Source organism: Hyla sarda, chromosome 6 (genome assembly GCF_029499605.1).
Source record: "Hyla sarda isolate aHylSar1 chromosome 6, aHylSar1.hap1, whole genome shotgun sequence".
Taxonomy (NCBI): domain Eukaryota; kingdom Metazoa; phylum Chordata; class Amphibia; order Anura; family Hylidae; genus Hyla; species Hyla sarda.
In genome coordinates this window covers 145211065-145229048 of record NC_079194.1, presented here as the reverse complement: position 1 = coordinate 145229048, position 17984 = coordinate 145211065, and the positions used below count along the sequence as shown (strand labels likewise).

General features: G+C 41.8%; 1 protein-coding gene across 3 annotated transcripts in view; it reads right to left on the bottom strand.

The window, feature by feature from the left end:
• Window positions 1-2955: 2955 nt before the first annotated feature.
• Window positions 2956-17984, bottom strand: part of KCNG4 (potassium voltage-gated channel modifier subfamily G member 4) — a 28936-nt gene continuing 13907 nt past the window's right edge. For 2 of the 3 annotated variants that reach the window (XM_056525471.1, XM_056525472.1), the window contains one exon: window positions 2956-3937. In XM_056525471.1, the coding sequence (XP_056381446.1) occupies window positions 3167-3937 (771 nt within the window). In that variant the 3' untranslated portion in view covers window positions 2956-3166. The remainder of the gene's footprint in view (window positions 3938-17984) is intronic. The other variant, XM_056525473.1, reaches the window with a different exon arrangement.

Here is a 17984-nt window from a genome sequence, read left to right as displayed (position 1 = left end):
AGGATGATCGGATCACCCGCAGCGCTGCCGCGGCGATCCGATCATCCTGCATGGAAGATGGAGGTCCCCTCACCTGCCTCCGGTGTCTTCCGGGAGTCTTCTGCTCTGATCTGCCTTCCCGCAGACCAGAGTAGAAGATGACCGATAACCCTGTTCAGTGCTGTGTCCTATACATTGCACTGAACAGGATTAGCAATCAAATGGTTGCTATAAATAGTCCCCTATGGGGACTATAAGAGTGTAAAAATAAAAGTAAAGTAAGAAAAATTGAGAAAACCCCTCCCCCAATAAAAACGTAAATTGTCCCATAAATAAATTATTTTATATACATATTTGGTATCGTCGCGTACGTAACTATCCGAACTATTAAAATAAAATGTAAATGATACCGTACGGTGAACGGCGTGAACGTAAAAAAAAAAGTCCAAAATAGCTGCTTTTTTTTTAATAACATTTTATTCCAAAAAATATTAATAAAAAATGTATTAAAAGTTTGTATAAGCAAATATGATAATAATAAAAAAGTGCAGATCACGGCGCAAAAAATGAGCCCTCATACCGCCACTTATACGGAAAAATGAAAAAGTTATAGATCTTCAAAATAGGGGGATTTTAAACGTACTAATTTGGTCAAAAAGTTTGTGATTTTCTTTTAAGCGCAATAGTAATAGAAAAGTGTATAATCATGGGTATCATTTTAATCGTATTGACCGAGAATTGATAGAGAATAAAAAACACGTCATTTTTACCATAAATTGTACGGCGTGAAAACAAAACCTTCCAAAATTTGCAAAATTGCGGTTTTCTTTTTAATTTCCCCACACAAATAGTATTTTTTTGGTTTGCGCCATACATTTTATGGTAAAGTGAGTGATGGCGTTACAACTGGTCGCGCAAAAAACAAGCCCTCATACTAGTCTGTGGATGAAAATGTAAAAGAGTTATGATTTTTTGAAGGGGAGGAGGAAAAAACGAAAATATAAAATTAAAATTGTCTTAGTCCTTAAGGGGTTAATAGACAGATCGCAACAGGTGTCAGAAGTTCTGCTTGCTGCGATCTGTCTATTAATGCAGATACTACAGCTCCCATCATGGAGCAGAGTGTACTCCATGTTGGGAGTAGTAGTACCTGCAGGTAAGAACAGATCACGGCGGGTATAACTACTGACACCCGATGCGATTGTCCTGTCTATAGCAGAGATGCGGAGTGGCTCTGTTACGCCGAGCGCTCCGGGTCCCCGCTCCTTCCCGGAGCGCTCGCAACATCCTCGCATTTGCAGCGCCCCGGTCAGACCTGCTGACCGGGTGCGCTGCAATACCTCTCCCAGCCGGGATGCGATTCGCGATGCGGGAGGCGCCCGCTCGCGATGCGCATCCCGGCTCCCGTACCTGACTCGCTCTCCGTCGGTCTTGTCCCGGCGCGCGCGGCCCCGCTCCTTAGGGCGCGCGCGCCGGGTCTCTGCAATTTAAAGGGCCACTGCGCCACTGATTGGCGCAGCTGGCTTAATTAGTGTGTTCACCTGTGCACTCCCTATTTGTACCTCACTTCCCCTGCACTCCCTCGCCGGATCTTGTTGCCATTGTGCCAGTGAAAGCGTTTCCTTGTGTGTTCCTAGCCTGTGTTCCAGACCTCCTGCCGTTGCCCCTGACTACGATCCTTGCTGCCTGCCCTGACCTTCTGCTACGTCCGACCTTGCTCTTGTCTACTCCCTTGTACCGCGCCTATCTTCAGCAGTCAGAGAGGTTGAGCCGTTGCTGGTGGATACGACCTGGTTGCTACCGCCGCTGCAAGACCATCCCGCTTTGCGGCGGGCTCTGGTGAATACCAGTAGCAACTTAGAACCGGTCCACCAGCACGGTCCACGCCAATCCCTCTCTGGCACAGAGGATCCACCTCCAGCCAGCCGAATCGTGACAGGCTCTATACAGCGCTCGCCTCTCTGCACTATACTCCGGCCGGCCACTTACTCATTCATATTTCCCTCTGAGAGCGGTGATTGGCTGCAACCATCCGGCCAATCATCACTCTGGGCCGAAACTATGAATGAGTGATGTTCTATTCACATCACTGGCCGCAGTACAGAGCAGAGATGTGAGCGCTGTATAGAGCCGTTCCGCATCTCTGCTATATTATGGGCGATCGCATCAGGTGTCACGGCTGACACCCGGGGCGATATGTCTATTAGTACAGGTACTACTACTCCCATTATGGAACAGTCTGTTCCATGCTGGGAGTAGTAGTACTACTTAAAAAATGTAAAAAATTTAGAAAAAAAGGGAAACACACACTTTATTAAAAATGTATTAAAATGTTGTTATAAAAAATACAAATTTCGTTAAATACATTTTTTTTTCCATCACTACTGCATCCTTTTTTTTTTTTTTTTTTTTTGGTACCCAACTAATTTTGGGTACCCAAAAAAACTGCCAAGGTGCCAAAAATGCAATTTCCACACAAATGAAAAAACAAAGCAAAAAAAAAAAAAAGCAGGACAAAAAAGTCAAGTAGAAACTTAGCCTAGCAGTGGTCCGGAATTTTGTCCATTTGCAGACAGAGTTGGAAAAGGCTACATCGTCCCATGGCTAGACAACTTATGTGCTTCAAGACATCTCATCACCTTAGCTGTTTACCAACAATCTCTTGGAGAAGTTATTCACATGAAAGTCTTTTCTCCCTTTCCTGTGAATGTTTACACAGAGCACTCAGTAAAATACATGAGCAGTTAGTTAGAATGTATGTGCATAATTGTGATTTACTGTAGATAACAATCAAACCCCATTTTTTTATCAATCAATGCAGAAATCCTGGAAATTCTTTAGGGTTCACTTACCTTTTCTTGTAACTGTAAATCATCAGTGAGAAGAGAAAACTGCCATGAAACTGCTGCATGTAGACTGCGAGATCATCTTTAAGGTTTGCCTAGTAAGAGTCTCATAGGAAAACAATACAATGTGCAAAGGTATGGCTTTTTATTTAAACGTGATTATTCTTTTGCGTTATATTTTACAGCACTCATCTCTGATGAGCAATTAATAGTTTTATGGTCAGACGTCATCTTTGCTGCTAATGCTTTACCTGCTGGATGGCATTTCCCCATCAGTAATGGGGAGCACATGGCTTGGCTCCACATAATATCAGATTGTCCTAATCATTTGTCCATGTCATCTACTTCCCTGCAAAGAAATACTTGTACGTTTCCTCTGAGGCTAAGCTGTCCGTGTCGTTGAAGGTGTCACTCTCCTCTGATTGGTTGCCATCTTTCAGTCTCATAAGACGACTCTGAAGTCTTTCTTGATCTCGCTTCAGCTCAGCGTATGAGCGCGAGAATGTGTGGAAGATAGATGTTGCAGGGAATGCCATGATTAAGATTCCACTTAGGATGCTGCTCAGGGCAACCACCTGACCCGGGATACTTCTGGGCACCATATCGCCATAGCCGACCGTTGTCATGGAGATGATTGCCCACCAATAGGACGCAGGGACACTGGTAAATTCCTGGCACCTTCCCATTTCGTTTTCTGCTAAGTGAACAAGAGGAGCAAAAAGTGTGACAGCCACACACAGGAAGAGCAGAAGGAGTCCAAATTCCCGCGTGCACCGCCGCACTGTGAGGCCCAATGTTTGCAGGCCCAGTGAATGTCTAGCAAGGCGCATGACATATAATATTCTCAAGGCACGTAAGACCCGTAGCACCAGCCCAATCTTCTCTAGGTATGAGTTGCTGCCTGGCTTATCAAATGTTTTTTGTTCATCTTCCACTATAATAGAAACATAATATGGCAAGATGGCCAATACATCAATGATATTCAGTGGACCCTTGAAGAACTGACACTTACTCTTGGCTTGGACAAATCTTAATAAGAACTCAAGAGAGAACCAAGCCACACAGACTGTCTCAATGATGAAGATGTTGTAGCATTTTTGAGAGCATTCACCCTGGAAGAAGAAAGAGAAATCAAGTGAATATATATATTGCTTAAATGGGTACTCCGCCCCTAGACATCTTATCCCCTATCCAAAGAATAGGGGATAAGATGTCTGATCGCAGGGGTCCCACTACTGGGACCCCCTGCGATCTCCCTGCAGCACCCAGCGTTCATTTAGAACAGCAGCTGCGGCACCAGAGGCTCATGACATCATGACCATGCCCCCTCATGATGTCACAACCACACCCCCTCAATGCAAGTCTATGGGAGGGGGCTTGGTGGCTGTCACGCCCTTCCCATAGACTTGCATTGAGAGGGAGGGCGTGACGTCATGAGGGGGCATGGCCAAGACTTCAGCGCCACATCGCTAGTCATCAGGCTAGTCATCTGCAGTGGATGACTGCAGTGCCGTAGCAGAGATCACTGGGGTCCCAGAGGCGGGACCCCTGCGATCAGACATCTAATCCCCTTTTCTTTTGGATAGGGGATAAGATGTCTAGGGTGCAGAGTACCCCTTTAAAGGGCAACTCCTTTTAATACTAATATAATCACTGGGTTAGAGTTTTTCTAGAGTCACATATTTATGACATTAGGGGTCATCAGGTTTACAAATCCCTTTATATATATATATATCCCGAATGCAATTCCTATTATACATAGGCATGCAGCACAGATTTATCATTGTATTGCACTTGGAGTAGTTTTCTCCTATATTGAATAATGGGGTATATATATGCTACCAAGAGGAACAAGTGAAAGGATAGATAGATACTCAGATCATTGCTGCAGTTCAGTGTGTACTACTATGCTATCAGCTGCAGGGTGTGCACATCTGAAGTGCATGAATTAAAGTGTGAGCTGCAGACTACGACCAATTCTTAATAAAGAAGTCAAAATCCACAACAAAACCCAGTGGTTGTGGATTTTGCTGCAGGTGACATGTGGATCCGCAGAATATAACAAGTCATAGAGATGAAAAAACATAAAACACTATATCCACCTCTTCTAGACCTTGCATGGCAACTCTTCCTTGGTCTCAGTTTATAAAACACCTCCCAGTTTATGAATACCTGCATTCAGTGATGACCTGTTGTGTTGACAGGTGACTGACGCAGTCAAAGACTGCAGTGGTCTCATAAGATGAAGCATTACCGCTTAAAGGGATTATCAAGGATTTAAACAGCACCACACCTGTCCTCAGGTTGTGTGTGACATTTCTAACTCAGTTCCATTGAAGAAAATGATCCAAGATGTAATAACACACACAGCCTAAGTACAGGTGTGTTCCTGTTTTTGGAAAAAAAATCAACTCTGGTTTTTCTATCCCTGAATTATCCCTTTAAACTGTACAAATAGGCAAGCAACCGGGGAAGTATTACATTACTGAGAGAGTAATGGATGCATGGAATAGTCTTCCTGCAGAACTGGTTGTTACAAATACAATGAAGGAGTTTGAATGGGCACTGTCAGATACAAAAACTTTTGATATGTTGTAAAGCAATTGCTTTCTTTAGAAATTTTTCAGTATTTCATACTAAAAAAGCCAGTCAAACAACTGCTCCCCCCACCCCCACCCCCCGCCTGCTTGGACACATACTAGTCCTGCTGTGTCCATGCATCATCACCTATGTCATGGACACACTTCCTTGATTGACAGCTGTGAGTGCACAGGGCTCACACCTGGAGGAAAGATCCACTGTCAGCTTGTGTCCCGCTACTGTCAGTGAGGACAAGCTGGGAGTTGTAGTTTTGCTAATGCTAGGGGAGATGTGAGCAGACAGCATACAGAGGGAGGGGGTGGGGACCTGCACAGTGAGGCCACGCCCCCTCCCTTTGAGAGGAATTCAGACTAGTGAGCTAAATTAAAAGTGTAATAAAAAAATAAATAAAGGTGCTAGACACATAAAAATTAGATGTACATGGTAAGGATTAGGTACTGAGTGATATATTAAAATCTGGATCTGACGAGTATGCTTTAAGCATGCATGGGATAGGCATAAGGCTATCCTTCATATAAAATAGAGATAGGCATAAGGCTATCCTTCATATAAGATAGGGACAAGCACTTTTGATAGGATTCAGAATATTGGGCAGACTAGAGGGGCCAAAATGGTTCCTATCTGCCGACACATTCTGTGTTTCTATGTTTTTCTGATTTAAGAGGATGAAAACGTTACACATCTGGAAAAGAAAAATTATGATAAGTAGGATCAGTTAAAGGATGAAATCGAGGAGTAGAATATGTTCACACATCTCAGATTAAATCTGACCTGTCATTTTACAATAGGATCTGTGGCAGAAATCTGAAAGGTGGCGCTCAGATTTCTGCCTTAGATCTGCACAGGGATGATGAGCCCCTTTGCCATTCAATGTACCGTAGATGCATGCATATTATGCACAGGTTTTTTGGGGGGGCTGCATGTGACCACTCTATTCAAACACTTCTCTAATGCGGTCATAGCGTGAGGAGGAACTTTATACTTGGTGAATATTTAAATGGTCATAGTAGTTTCAAACACATTCCCTACGTTTGATAAGGATTGTGATCTTTAAAATATTTGTAAAAACATTTTTTTTAATTTAAAACAATCCCTAAAGACTTGGCTACAAGTTGACTTTCCTGCCACTACCTTTTGTTAGGGGAATTTTATCTCTAGAAGCAGAGACCGAAACAGAACACATAAAGTGGAGGTGGGGCCTAATGCTATGCAGGGGAGAAAGCCTGGTCTCTCTACATGTATTCTGAGCCTGTCTGCCTCCTCCAGAGGGTCCATGCTGTGCCTGATGGGTAAAATCAAGGCTGATCTCTTACCACCCATAAGTTCTAGGCAGTTGGTCCTTAATGTAGATGCATAAATACTTGTGTTCCTACTATGAACTCACTGCTTTATTATTAGCAGCTCACTGTTTAGATCAAGGCTGCTTTTGTGATGTAACCCTTTTCTTGTTTCCTCAGCCAATCTCTTTTTTCGCCCACTGGAATGTAAGAAGAGAAATAGCTGTGCACCATGGAGGGGGCTCCCAGGAGTTCAATATCAGCAGTGGGGGCACTAAAATCACCTTGTCCCAATTCTGATGGGATAATGTAACAAAATCATAAAAGTTGTAAGTACAAATAAACTTTAAACAGAGATTGATTAACTCCTGAATGTGTGTATTTCACATCCATATTTGTAAGCCAAAACTAGAAGTGAGTGTAACAGAGAGTAGAACAGAGAGAGGTAAAATGACAGCATCTGAGCGGAAAGAAGACTGATCATTGCACTGTCCACACTCTGCAGTTATTTTTGGATGTGCTGAATAAGAGGTACAGGACAGGGAAGGCAGTTTATCATCAGACTGTCGCGGCACATAGATGCGGCACAAGCAAGGAGAGCTTTGGTTACCTGTGCAGTGTATACATGGAAATACCTGTACAGTGTGCATATGTCTGTACAGTGTGGATAGCTGTGTAGCGTGGTATGTTTGCAATGTGGATACATTTGTAGAATGGTATGTGTGTAATACTTGTCATTTTTTCCCCACATAACACGTCACAGTGATCTCATCCCTCCCTGCTTTCAACTTGTGGTCTAAAGAAGGCTCCTATACTATTTATTGTATTAGACTGGAGAGTGAATATTCGCGAATGAGAAGATGCGAATATTTGGGAATATCCTCATATTCACGAATATCGTCACTAAAATAAGGTAGATAGATAGATAGACGATATTTGCAAATATGATTTGACAATATTCAAAATGAAAAATGTCATAGACCCATTATCACTTCTGTATAGATCAAGAATATTAGGAGATAGATGGATGAAAAGATAGATAAGATAGATAGATAGGTAGATAGTTATCCGCATATGCGCATGCACATTTACGCAAAGCAAATATAACTGCAAATATATCGAATATGTGAATTTCGCGAATATAGGACGAATATTCGTCCATATAGTCACAAAATATCCCAAATTCGATTATGGAATATGCCGCTCATGACTAATGGATTTGTAGTATGGTATGAGTGTGGTGTGGATACATTTGCAGTGTGGTATGTGTGTGGTATGGATACATTTGTAGTATGGTATGTGTGTAGTATGGATACATTTGTAGTATGGTATGTGTGTGGTATGGATACATTTGCAGTATGGTATGTGTGTGGTGTGGATACATTTGTAGTGTGGTATGTGTGTGGTATGGATACATTTGTAGTATGATATGTGTGTGGTGTGGATACATTTGTAGTATGGTATGAGTGTGGAATGGATACATTTGCAGTGTGATATGTGTGTGGTATGGATACATTTGTAGTATGGTATGTGTGTGGTGTGGATACATTTGCAGTGTGGTATGTGTGTGGTGTGGATACATTTGCAGTGTGGTATGTGTGTGGTGTGGATACATTTGTAGTGTGGTATGAGTGTGGTATGGATACATTTGTAGTATGATATGTGTGTGGTGTGGATACATTTGTAGTTGGTATGTGTGTGGTGTGGATACATTTGTAGTATGGTATGTGTGTGGTGTGGATACATTTGCAGTGTGGTATGTGTGTGGTGTGGATACATTTGCAGTGTGGTATGTGTGTGGTGTGGATACATTTGTAGTGTGGTATGTGTGTGGTGTGGATACATTTGCAGTGTGGTATGTGTGTGGTGTGGATACATTTGCAGTGTGGTATGTGTGTGGTGTGGATACATTTGTAGTGTTGTATGTGTGTGGTATGGATACATTTGTAGTATGGTATGCGTGTGGTATGGATACATTTGCAGTGTGGTATGTGTGTGGTATGGATACAATTGCAGTATGGTATGTGTGTGGTATGGATACATTTGTAGTATGGTATGTGTGTAGTATGGATACATTTGTAGTATGGTATGTGTGTGGTATGGATACATTTGCAGTATGGTATGTGTGTGGTGTGGATACATTTGTAGTGTGGTATGTGTGTGGTATGGATACATTTGTAGAATGATATGTGTGTGGTGTGGATACATTTGTAGTATGGTATGAGTGTGGAATGGATACATTTGCAGTGTGATATGTGTGTGGTATGGATACATTTGTAGTATGGTATGTGTGTGGTGTGGATATATTTGCAGTGTGGTATGTGTGTGGTGTGGATACATTTGCAGTGTGGTATGTGTGTGGTGTGGATACATTTGTAGTGTGGTATGAGTGTGGTATGGATACATTTGTAGTTGGTATGTGTGTGGTGTGGATACATTTGTAGTATGGTATGTGTGTGGTGTGGATACATTTGCAGTGTGGTATGTGTGTGGTGTGGATACATTTGCAGTGTGGTATGTGTGTGGTGTGGATACATTTGTAGTGTGGTATGTGTGTGGTGTGGATACATTTGCAGTGTGGTATGTGTGTGGTGTGGATACATTTGCAGTGTGGTATGTGTGTGGTGTGGATACATTTGTAGTGTTGTATGTGTGTGGTATGGATACATTTGTAGTATGGTATGTGTGTGGTATGGATACATTTGCAGTGTGGTATGTGTGTGGTATGGATACAATTGCAGTATGGTATGTGTGTGGTATGGATACATTTGCAGTATGGTATGTGTGTGGTATGGATACATTTGTAGTATGGTATGTGTGTGGTATGGATACAATTGCAGTGTGGTATGGATACAGTTGCAGTGTGGTATGTGTGTGGTGTGGATACGTTTGTAGTATGGTATGTGTGTGGTATGGATACAATTGCAGTGTGGTATGTGTGTGGTATGGATACATTTGTAGTATGGTATGTGTGTGGTATGGATACAGTTGCAGTGTGGTATGTGTGTGGTATGGATACATTTGTAGTGTGGTATGGATACATTTGCAGTGTAGTATGTGTGTGGTATATGTGTGGTGTGGATACATTTGTAGTTGGTATGTGTGTGGTGTGGATACATTTGCAGTGTGGTATGTGTGTGGTGTGGATACATTTGCAGTGTGGTATGTGTGTGGTGTGGATACATTTGCAGTGTGGTATGGATACATTTGCAGTGTGGTATGTGTGTGGTGTGGATACATTTGCAGTGTGGTATGTGTGTGGTGTGGATACATTTGCAGTGTGGTATGTGTGTGGTGTGGATACATTTGTAGTATGATATGTGTGTGGTGTGGATACATTTGCAGTGTGGTATGGATACAGTTGCAGTGTGGTATGTGTGTGGTATGGATACATTTGTAGTATGATATGTGTGTGGTATGGATACATTTGCAGTGTGGTATGTGTGTGGTATGGATACATTTGTAGTGTGGTATGGATACATTTGCAGTGTAGTATGTGTGTGGTGTGGATACATTTGTAGTTGGTATGTGTGTGGTGTGGATACATTTGCAGTGTGGTATGTGTGTGGTGTGGATACATTTGCAGTGTGGTATGTGTGTGGTTTGGATACATTTGTAGTATGATATGTGTGTGGTGTGGATACATTTGCAGTGTGGTATGGATACAGTTGCAGTGTGGTATGTGTGTGGTGTGGATACATTTGTAGTGTGGTATGAGTGTGGTGTGGATACATTTGTAGTATGGTATGTGTGTGGTGTGGATACATTTGTAGTGTGGTATGTGTGTGGTGTGGATACATTTGTAGTGTGGTATGTGTGTGGTGTGGATACATTTGCAGTGTGGTATGTGTGTGGTGTGGATACATTTGCAGTGTGGTATGTGTGTGGTGTGGATACATTTGTAGTGTGGTATGGATACAATTGCAGTATGGTATGTGTGTGGTATGGATACATTTGTAGTATGGTATGTGTGTGGTATGGATACAATTGCAGTGTGGTATGGATACAGTTGCAGTGTGGTATGTGTGTGGTATGGATACATTTGTAGTGTGGTATGGATACATTTGCAGTGTAGTATGTGTGTGGTATATGTGTGGTGTGGATACATTTGTAGTTGGTATGTGTGTGGTGTGGATACATTTGCAGTGTGGTATGTGTGTGGTGTGGATACATTTGCAGTGTGGTATGTGTGTGGTGTGGATACATTTGCAGTGTGGTATGTGTGTGGTATGGATACATTTGTAGTATGATATGTGTGTGGTGTGGATACATTTGCAGTGTGGTATGGATACAGTTGCAGTGTGGTATGTGTGTGGTGTGGATACATTTGTAGTGTGGTATGAGTGTGGTGTGGATACATTTGTAGTATGGTATGTGTGTGGTGTGGATACATTTGTAGTGTGGTATGTGTGTGGTGTGGATACATTTGTAGTGTGGTATGTGTGTGGTGTGGATACATTTGCAGTGTGGTATGTGTGTGGTGTGGATACATTTGCAGTGTGGTATGTGTGTGGTGTGGATACATTTGTAGTGTGGTATGGATACAATTGCAGTATGGTATGTGTGTGGTATGGATACATTTGTAGTATGGTATGTGTGTGGTATGGATACAATTGCAGTGTGGTATGGATACAGTTGCAGTGTGGTATGTGTGTGGTATGGATACATTTGTAGTGTGGTATGGATACATTTGCAGTGTAGTATGTGTGTGGTATATGTGTGGTGTGGATACATTTGTAGTTGGTATGTGTGTGGTGTGGATACATTTGCAGTGTGGTATGTGTGTAGTGTGGATATATTTGCAGTGTGGTATGGATACATTTGCAGTGTGGTATGTGTGTGGTGTGGATACATTTGTAGTATGATATGTGTGTGGTGTGGATACATTTGCAGTGTGGTATGGATACAGTTGCAGTGTGGTATGTGTGTGGTATGGATACATTTGTAGTATGATATGTGTGTGGTATGGATACATTTGCAGTGTGGTATGTGTGTGGTATGGATACATTTGTAGTGTGGTATGGATACATTTGCAGTGTAGTATGTGTGTGGTATATGTGTGGTGTGGATACATTTGTAGTTGGTATGTGTGTGGTGTGGATACATTTGCAGTGTGGTATGTGTGTGGTGTGGATACATTTGCAGTGTGGTATGTGTGTGGTGTGGATACATTTGCAGTGTGGTATGTGTGTGGTATGGATACATTTGTAGTATGATATGTGTGTGGTGTGGATACATTTGCAGTGTGGTATGGATACAGTTGCAGTGTGGTATGTGTGTGGTATGGATACATTTGTAGTGTGGTATGTGTGTGGTATGGATACATTTGTAGTGTGGTATGGATACATTTGCAGTGTAGTATGTGTGTGGTATATGTGTGGTGTGGATACATTTGTAGTTGGTATGTGTGTGGTGTGGATACATTTGTAGTTGGTATGTGTGTGGTGTGGATACATTTGCAGTGTGGTATGTGTGTGGTGTGGATACATTTGCAGTGTGGTATGTGTGTGGTATGGATACATTTGTAGTATGGTATGTGTGTGGTGTGGATACATTTGCAGTGTGGTATGTGTGTGGTATGGATACATTGGCAGTGTGGTATGTGTGGTGTGGATACATTTGTAGTATGGTATGTGTGGGGTGTGGATATATTTGTAGTAAGGTATGTGTGTGGTATGGATACATTTGTCGTATGGTATGTGTGTGGTATGGATACATTTGTAGTGTGGTATGTGTGTGGTGTGGATACATTTGTAGTGTGGTATGTGTGTGGTATGGATACATTTGTAGTATGGTATGTGTGTGGTATGGATACATTTGCAGTGTGGTATGGATAAAATTGCAGTATGGTATGTGTGTAGTGTGGATACATTTGCAGTGTGGTATGTGTGTGGTATATGTGTGGTGTGGATACATTTGTAGTTGGTATGTGTGTGGTGTGGATACATTTGCAGTGTGGTATGTGTGTGGTGTGGATACATTTGCAGTGTGGTATGTGTGTGGTATGGATACATTTGTAGTATGGTATGTGTGTGGTATGAATACATTTGTAGTATGGTATGTGTGTGGTATGGATACATTTGCAGTGTGGTATGGATAAAATTGCAGTATGGTATGTGTGTAGTGTGGATACATTTGCAGTGTGGTATGTGTGTGGTATATGTGTGGTGTGGATACATTTGTAGTTGGTATGTGTGTGGTGTGGATACATTTGCAGTATGGTATGTGTGTGGTGTGGATACATTTGCAGTGTGGTATGTGTGTGGTATGGATACATTTGTAGTATGGTATGTGTGTGGTGTGGATACATTTGTAGTATGGTATGTGTGTGGTGTGGATACATGTGCAGTGTGGTATGGATACATTTGTAGTATGGTATGTGTGTGGTGTGGATACATTTGTCTTATGGTATGTGTATGGTGTGGATACATTTGTAGTATGGTATGTGTGTGGTGTGGATACATTTGTAGTATGGTATGTGTGTGGTATGGATACATTTGCAGTGTGGTGTGGATACATTTGTAGTGTGGTATGTGTGTGGTGTGGATACATTTGTAGTGTGGTATGCGTGTGGTATGGATACATTTGCAGTGTGGTATGGATACATTTGTAGTGTGGTATGTGTGTGGTATGGATACATTTGCAGTGTGGTATGGATACATTTGTAGTATGGTATGTGTGTGGTGTGGATACATTTGTAGTGTGGTATGTGTGTGGTGTGGATACATTTGTAGTATGGTATGTGTATGGTATGGATACATTTGTAGTATGGTATGGGTGTGGTGTGGATACATTTGTAGTGTGGTATGTGTGTGGTGTGGATACATTTGTAGTATGGTATGTGTGTGGTGTGGATACATTTGTAGTATGGTATGTGTGTGGTGTGGATACATTTGTAGTATGGTATGTGTTTGGTGTGGATACATTTGTAGTATGGTATGTGTGTGTGTGGTATGGATACATTTGTAGTATGGTATGTGTGTGGTGTGGATACATTTGTAGTGTGGTATGTGTGTGGTATGGATACATTTGTAGTATGGTATGTGTGTGGTATGGATACATTTGCAGTGTGGTATGGATAAAATTGCAGTATGGTATGTGTGTAGTGTGGATACATTTGCAGTGTGGTATGTGTGTGGTATATGTGTGGTGTGGATACATTTGTAGTTGGTATGTGTGTGGTGTGGATACATTTGCAGTGTGGTATGTGTGTGGTGTGGATACATTTGCAGTGTGGTATGTGTGTGGTATGGATACATTTGTAGTATGGTATGTGTGTGGTATGGATATATTTGTAGTATGGTATGTGTGTGGTATGGATACATTTGCAGTGTGGTATGGATAAAATTGCAGTATGGTATGTGTGTAGTGTGGATACATTTGCAGTGTGGTATGTGTGTGGTATATGTGTGGTGTGGATACATTTGTAGTTGGTATGTGTGTGGTGTGGATACATTTGCAGTATGGTATGTGTGTGGTGTGGATACATTTGCAGTGTGGTATGTGTGTGGTATGGATACATTTGTAGTATGGTATGTGTGTGGTGTGGATACATTTGTAGTATGGTATGTGTGTGGTGTGGATACATTTGCAGTGTGGTATGGATACATTTGTAGTATGGTATGTGTGTGGTGTGGATACATTTGTCTTATGGTATGTGTATGGTGTGGATACATTTGTAGTATGGTATGTGTGTGGTGTGGATACATTTGTAGTATGGTATGTGTGTGGTATGGATACATTTGCAGTGTGGTGTGGATACATTTGTAGTGTGGTATGTGTGTGGTGTGGATACATTTGTAGTGTGGTATGTGTGTGGTATGGATACATTTGCAGTGTGGTATGGATACATTTGTAGTGTGGTATGTGTGTGGTATGGATACATTTGCAGTGTGGTATGGATACATTTGTAGTATGGTATGTGTGTGGTGTGGATACATTTGTAGTGTGGTATGTGTGTGGTGTGGATACATTTGTAGTATGGTATGTGTATGGTATGGATACATTTGTAGTATGGTATGTGTGTGGTGTGGATACATTTGTAGTGTGGTATGTGTGTGGTGTGGATACATTTGTAGTATGGTATGTGTGTGGTGTGGATACATTTGTAGTATGGTATGTGTGTGGTGTGGATACATTTGTAGTATGGTATGTGTGTGGTGTGGATACATTTGTAGTATGGTATGTGTGTGGTATGGATACATTTGTAGTATGGTATGTGTGTGGTGTGGATACATTTGTAGTGTGGTATGTTTGTGGTGTGGATACATTTGTAGTATGGTATGTGTGTGGTGTGGATACATTTGTAGTGTGGTATGTTTGTGGTGTGGATACATTTGTAGTATGGTATGTGTGTGGTATGGATACATTTGTAGTATGGTATGTGTGTGGTATGGATACATTTGTAGTGTGGTATGTGTGTGGTGTGGATACATTTGTAGTGTGGTATGTGTGTGGTGTGGATACATTTGTAGTGTGGTTTGTGTGGTGTGGATACATTTGCAGTGTGATATGTGTGTGGTGTGGATACATTTGTAGCATGGTATCTGTGTGATGTGGATACATTTGTAGCATGGTATCTGTGTGATGTGGATACATTTGTAGCATGGTATCTGTGTGATGTGGATACATTTGCAGTATGGTATCTGTGTGATGTGTATATTTGTGTAGTGTGGATACATTCTACAATTTAATAAGTAATGTAGGATGCTGTGGCAGTGTGTTGCCATCAGGTAATCTATTACATGACAATTGTGTTTGAGACAGGTAAGTGCTTTTGACATCACAACTGTTTCCATCCAGTAAACCAGTGTGACATTTCAAGTGGGTTTTAATCTGTTAACCTGCTGTAACACTAGAATGGGTTTTAGTTAGCTAATCTGCTACAGTATCACCCCTAGTTTGTTATGTCATTTCTTGGGTGGATATATGTACCACCAAATAAGGAGCTGGACATCAAAGGAACTTTATATTGTTCTTGTACCGGGCACAATATTTGTTGGATTCTGCCACCAATGTCATTGTTCCTGGAACCCGATCCCCTGCAATCAGTATCAGCGCCTCTGGCGACACATGACTCCTCGCAGTGATATCTGCAGACGATGGAGAACACAATCTTTTTCCTCCTTCAAATGACGTAAATGGAACTGTAGTAAGGGCAATAGCTGTGATCATGGACAATAAAACCAAGAGGAAGATGCTTCATCTGCGTGGACATTCCACAGACAGTGGAGTGCCGGCAGAACACGCTGGCACTAGGACCATAGAACTATGCACTGAAGGCATCACGACTACACAGCAATGTTACCCAATCAGGGTGCTTCCAGCTGTTGAAAAACTACAACTCCCAGCATGCCTGGTCAGCCTTTGGCTAGAGACTGGAGGTAGGACCTGAAGGATGCTAGGGGTTAATTTAACACATAGTTACAAAATAGTTTTAAGTATAAGTATATTGGAAAAATTCAAATAGGGTAATCTATAATATATAAAATGTCATTGATGGTGACAGGTACCATTTAATATCACAATAATCTGCCACTTACTGCCACTTCTCTAGAACTTCACTTTCCAGGATGCCCATATAACCTTTCTAGCTACCAGGCACAATGACATTTGTAGTTTCACCGGATGAAGACAAGGAATGGAATAATCATCTACGGAAATGTTGACTTCTGACAGTCGTAGACTTGCGGCCTCAGTTATCTGGTTATTTCTACCAACACATGAAATATTCAGGACAAATGTGTTTAGACAACAGAAAGAAATCAATTTCCTGATTCCGAGAGCGTAAACTCTGAGCGCTGAGTAATCGACTGACAGATTAATTAGGACATAAGGGAAATACAATGCGGCTCGTGACACCCTGCTGATAGCGACCAGCAATAGATACCACCGCAGCAACCCGATCTGTCAGCTGGGGGTGGAGGTAGACAGTAATAACATAATAAGATATAATGATGTAATGATATAATGTTACACTACAGGCTCCTAGCATTGTCCCGACTTTAGACCTCTCTCAGCAATGACTGGAATGTCACACATCGTGCACTGAGAACAAAAGAAATGAATGAGATTTCAGCAAATCGCATTTAGGATGGAATTCCACTGAGGATTTTTTGGCAAAAACTCTGTAAAAAAAATGCCAATTTTCCCGCCCGGCCAGATGTTAGCTGCAAATCAATAGTAAACTGCAAAATGCCAGATTCACTTGGCATTTTTCAGTTTGGCGTTTTTTAAATCCTTTTGGCGTTTTTCGGAAATTTTCGTCTCAGAGGCTGATTTTTCAAAATGCCCAACAAAACCTAGTTTGGCGTTTTTTTTCACAGAAAACATGGCATTTTTCCCCCATAGAAGTCTATGGGAGAGTAAAAACGCCAAGAAAACGCCATGTTGGTTTTAACTTTGGCGTTTTTGCCAGGGTTTTTTATTCTTTTTTGGACTTTAGCGATCAAAAAAAGTGATAGAGATACCTTTTTAATTAAAATTTCGTAGGGTACCATAAGAAAAAATTTATAAAATAGATACAGTAGTGATGGAAAAAATTGTATTTAACGAAATGTATCTTTTTTTTATAACAACATTTTTATACATTTTTAAACAGGGATCAATTTATGTGGCAGGGCAATAAAAATGTAGCCAACAAAAAAAAAATGTGGGGTGTGTGTGTTTTTTTAAAACATTTTTTAGGTAGTACTACTACTCTCAGCATGGGACACACTGGGTGTATATATACGTCAGTGCAGGGATTATAGAAGAGCAGCTGCCGTATCTATACATTATACAGGAAGATCACAACAGGTGTCAGGAGTGACACTCGCTGCGATCTGTCTATTAATAGTACCTGCAGTTAAAGGACAGATCACAGTGGGTATCACTCCTGACATCCGCTGTGATCGTCCTTTCTATTGCAGAGATGCGGAGCAGCTTTCTACTTCGCTCCGCATCTCTGCACTATACTCTGGCCAGTGTGAGATGGAAATTTGTGCCCCGTGCAGACTTGCCTCCACTCCTCCCCTCAGCTCTCTGAAGTTAGAGCTGGGGGGAGGGCAGAGCGAAGGCAGAGCAGGGGGAAAGAGGAGGTACATGCCCCCCTCATCTCCCCTCTCCCTGTTCTGCCTTCGGAGGACACAGGTCTGCACGGGAGAAAGAAAAAGAGCAGGGGAGAGAGGATGTACACGTCTCCCTCATCTCCCCTCCCCCTGCTTTGCCTGTGTTCACTGAACGGAACAAGAGGATGACAAAGTGCACGGCCTGGGGATTTATAGACTACAGGGGCTGGGGG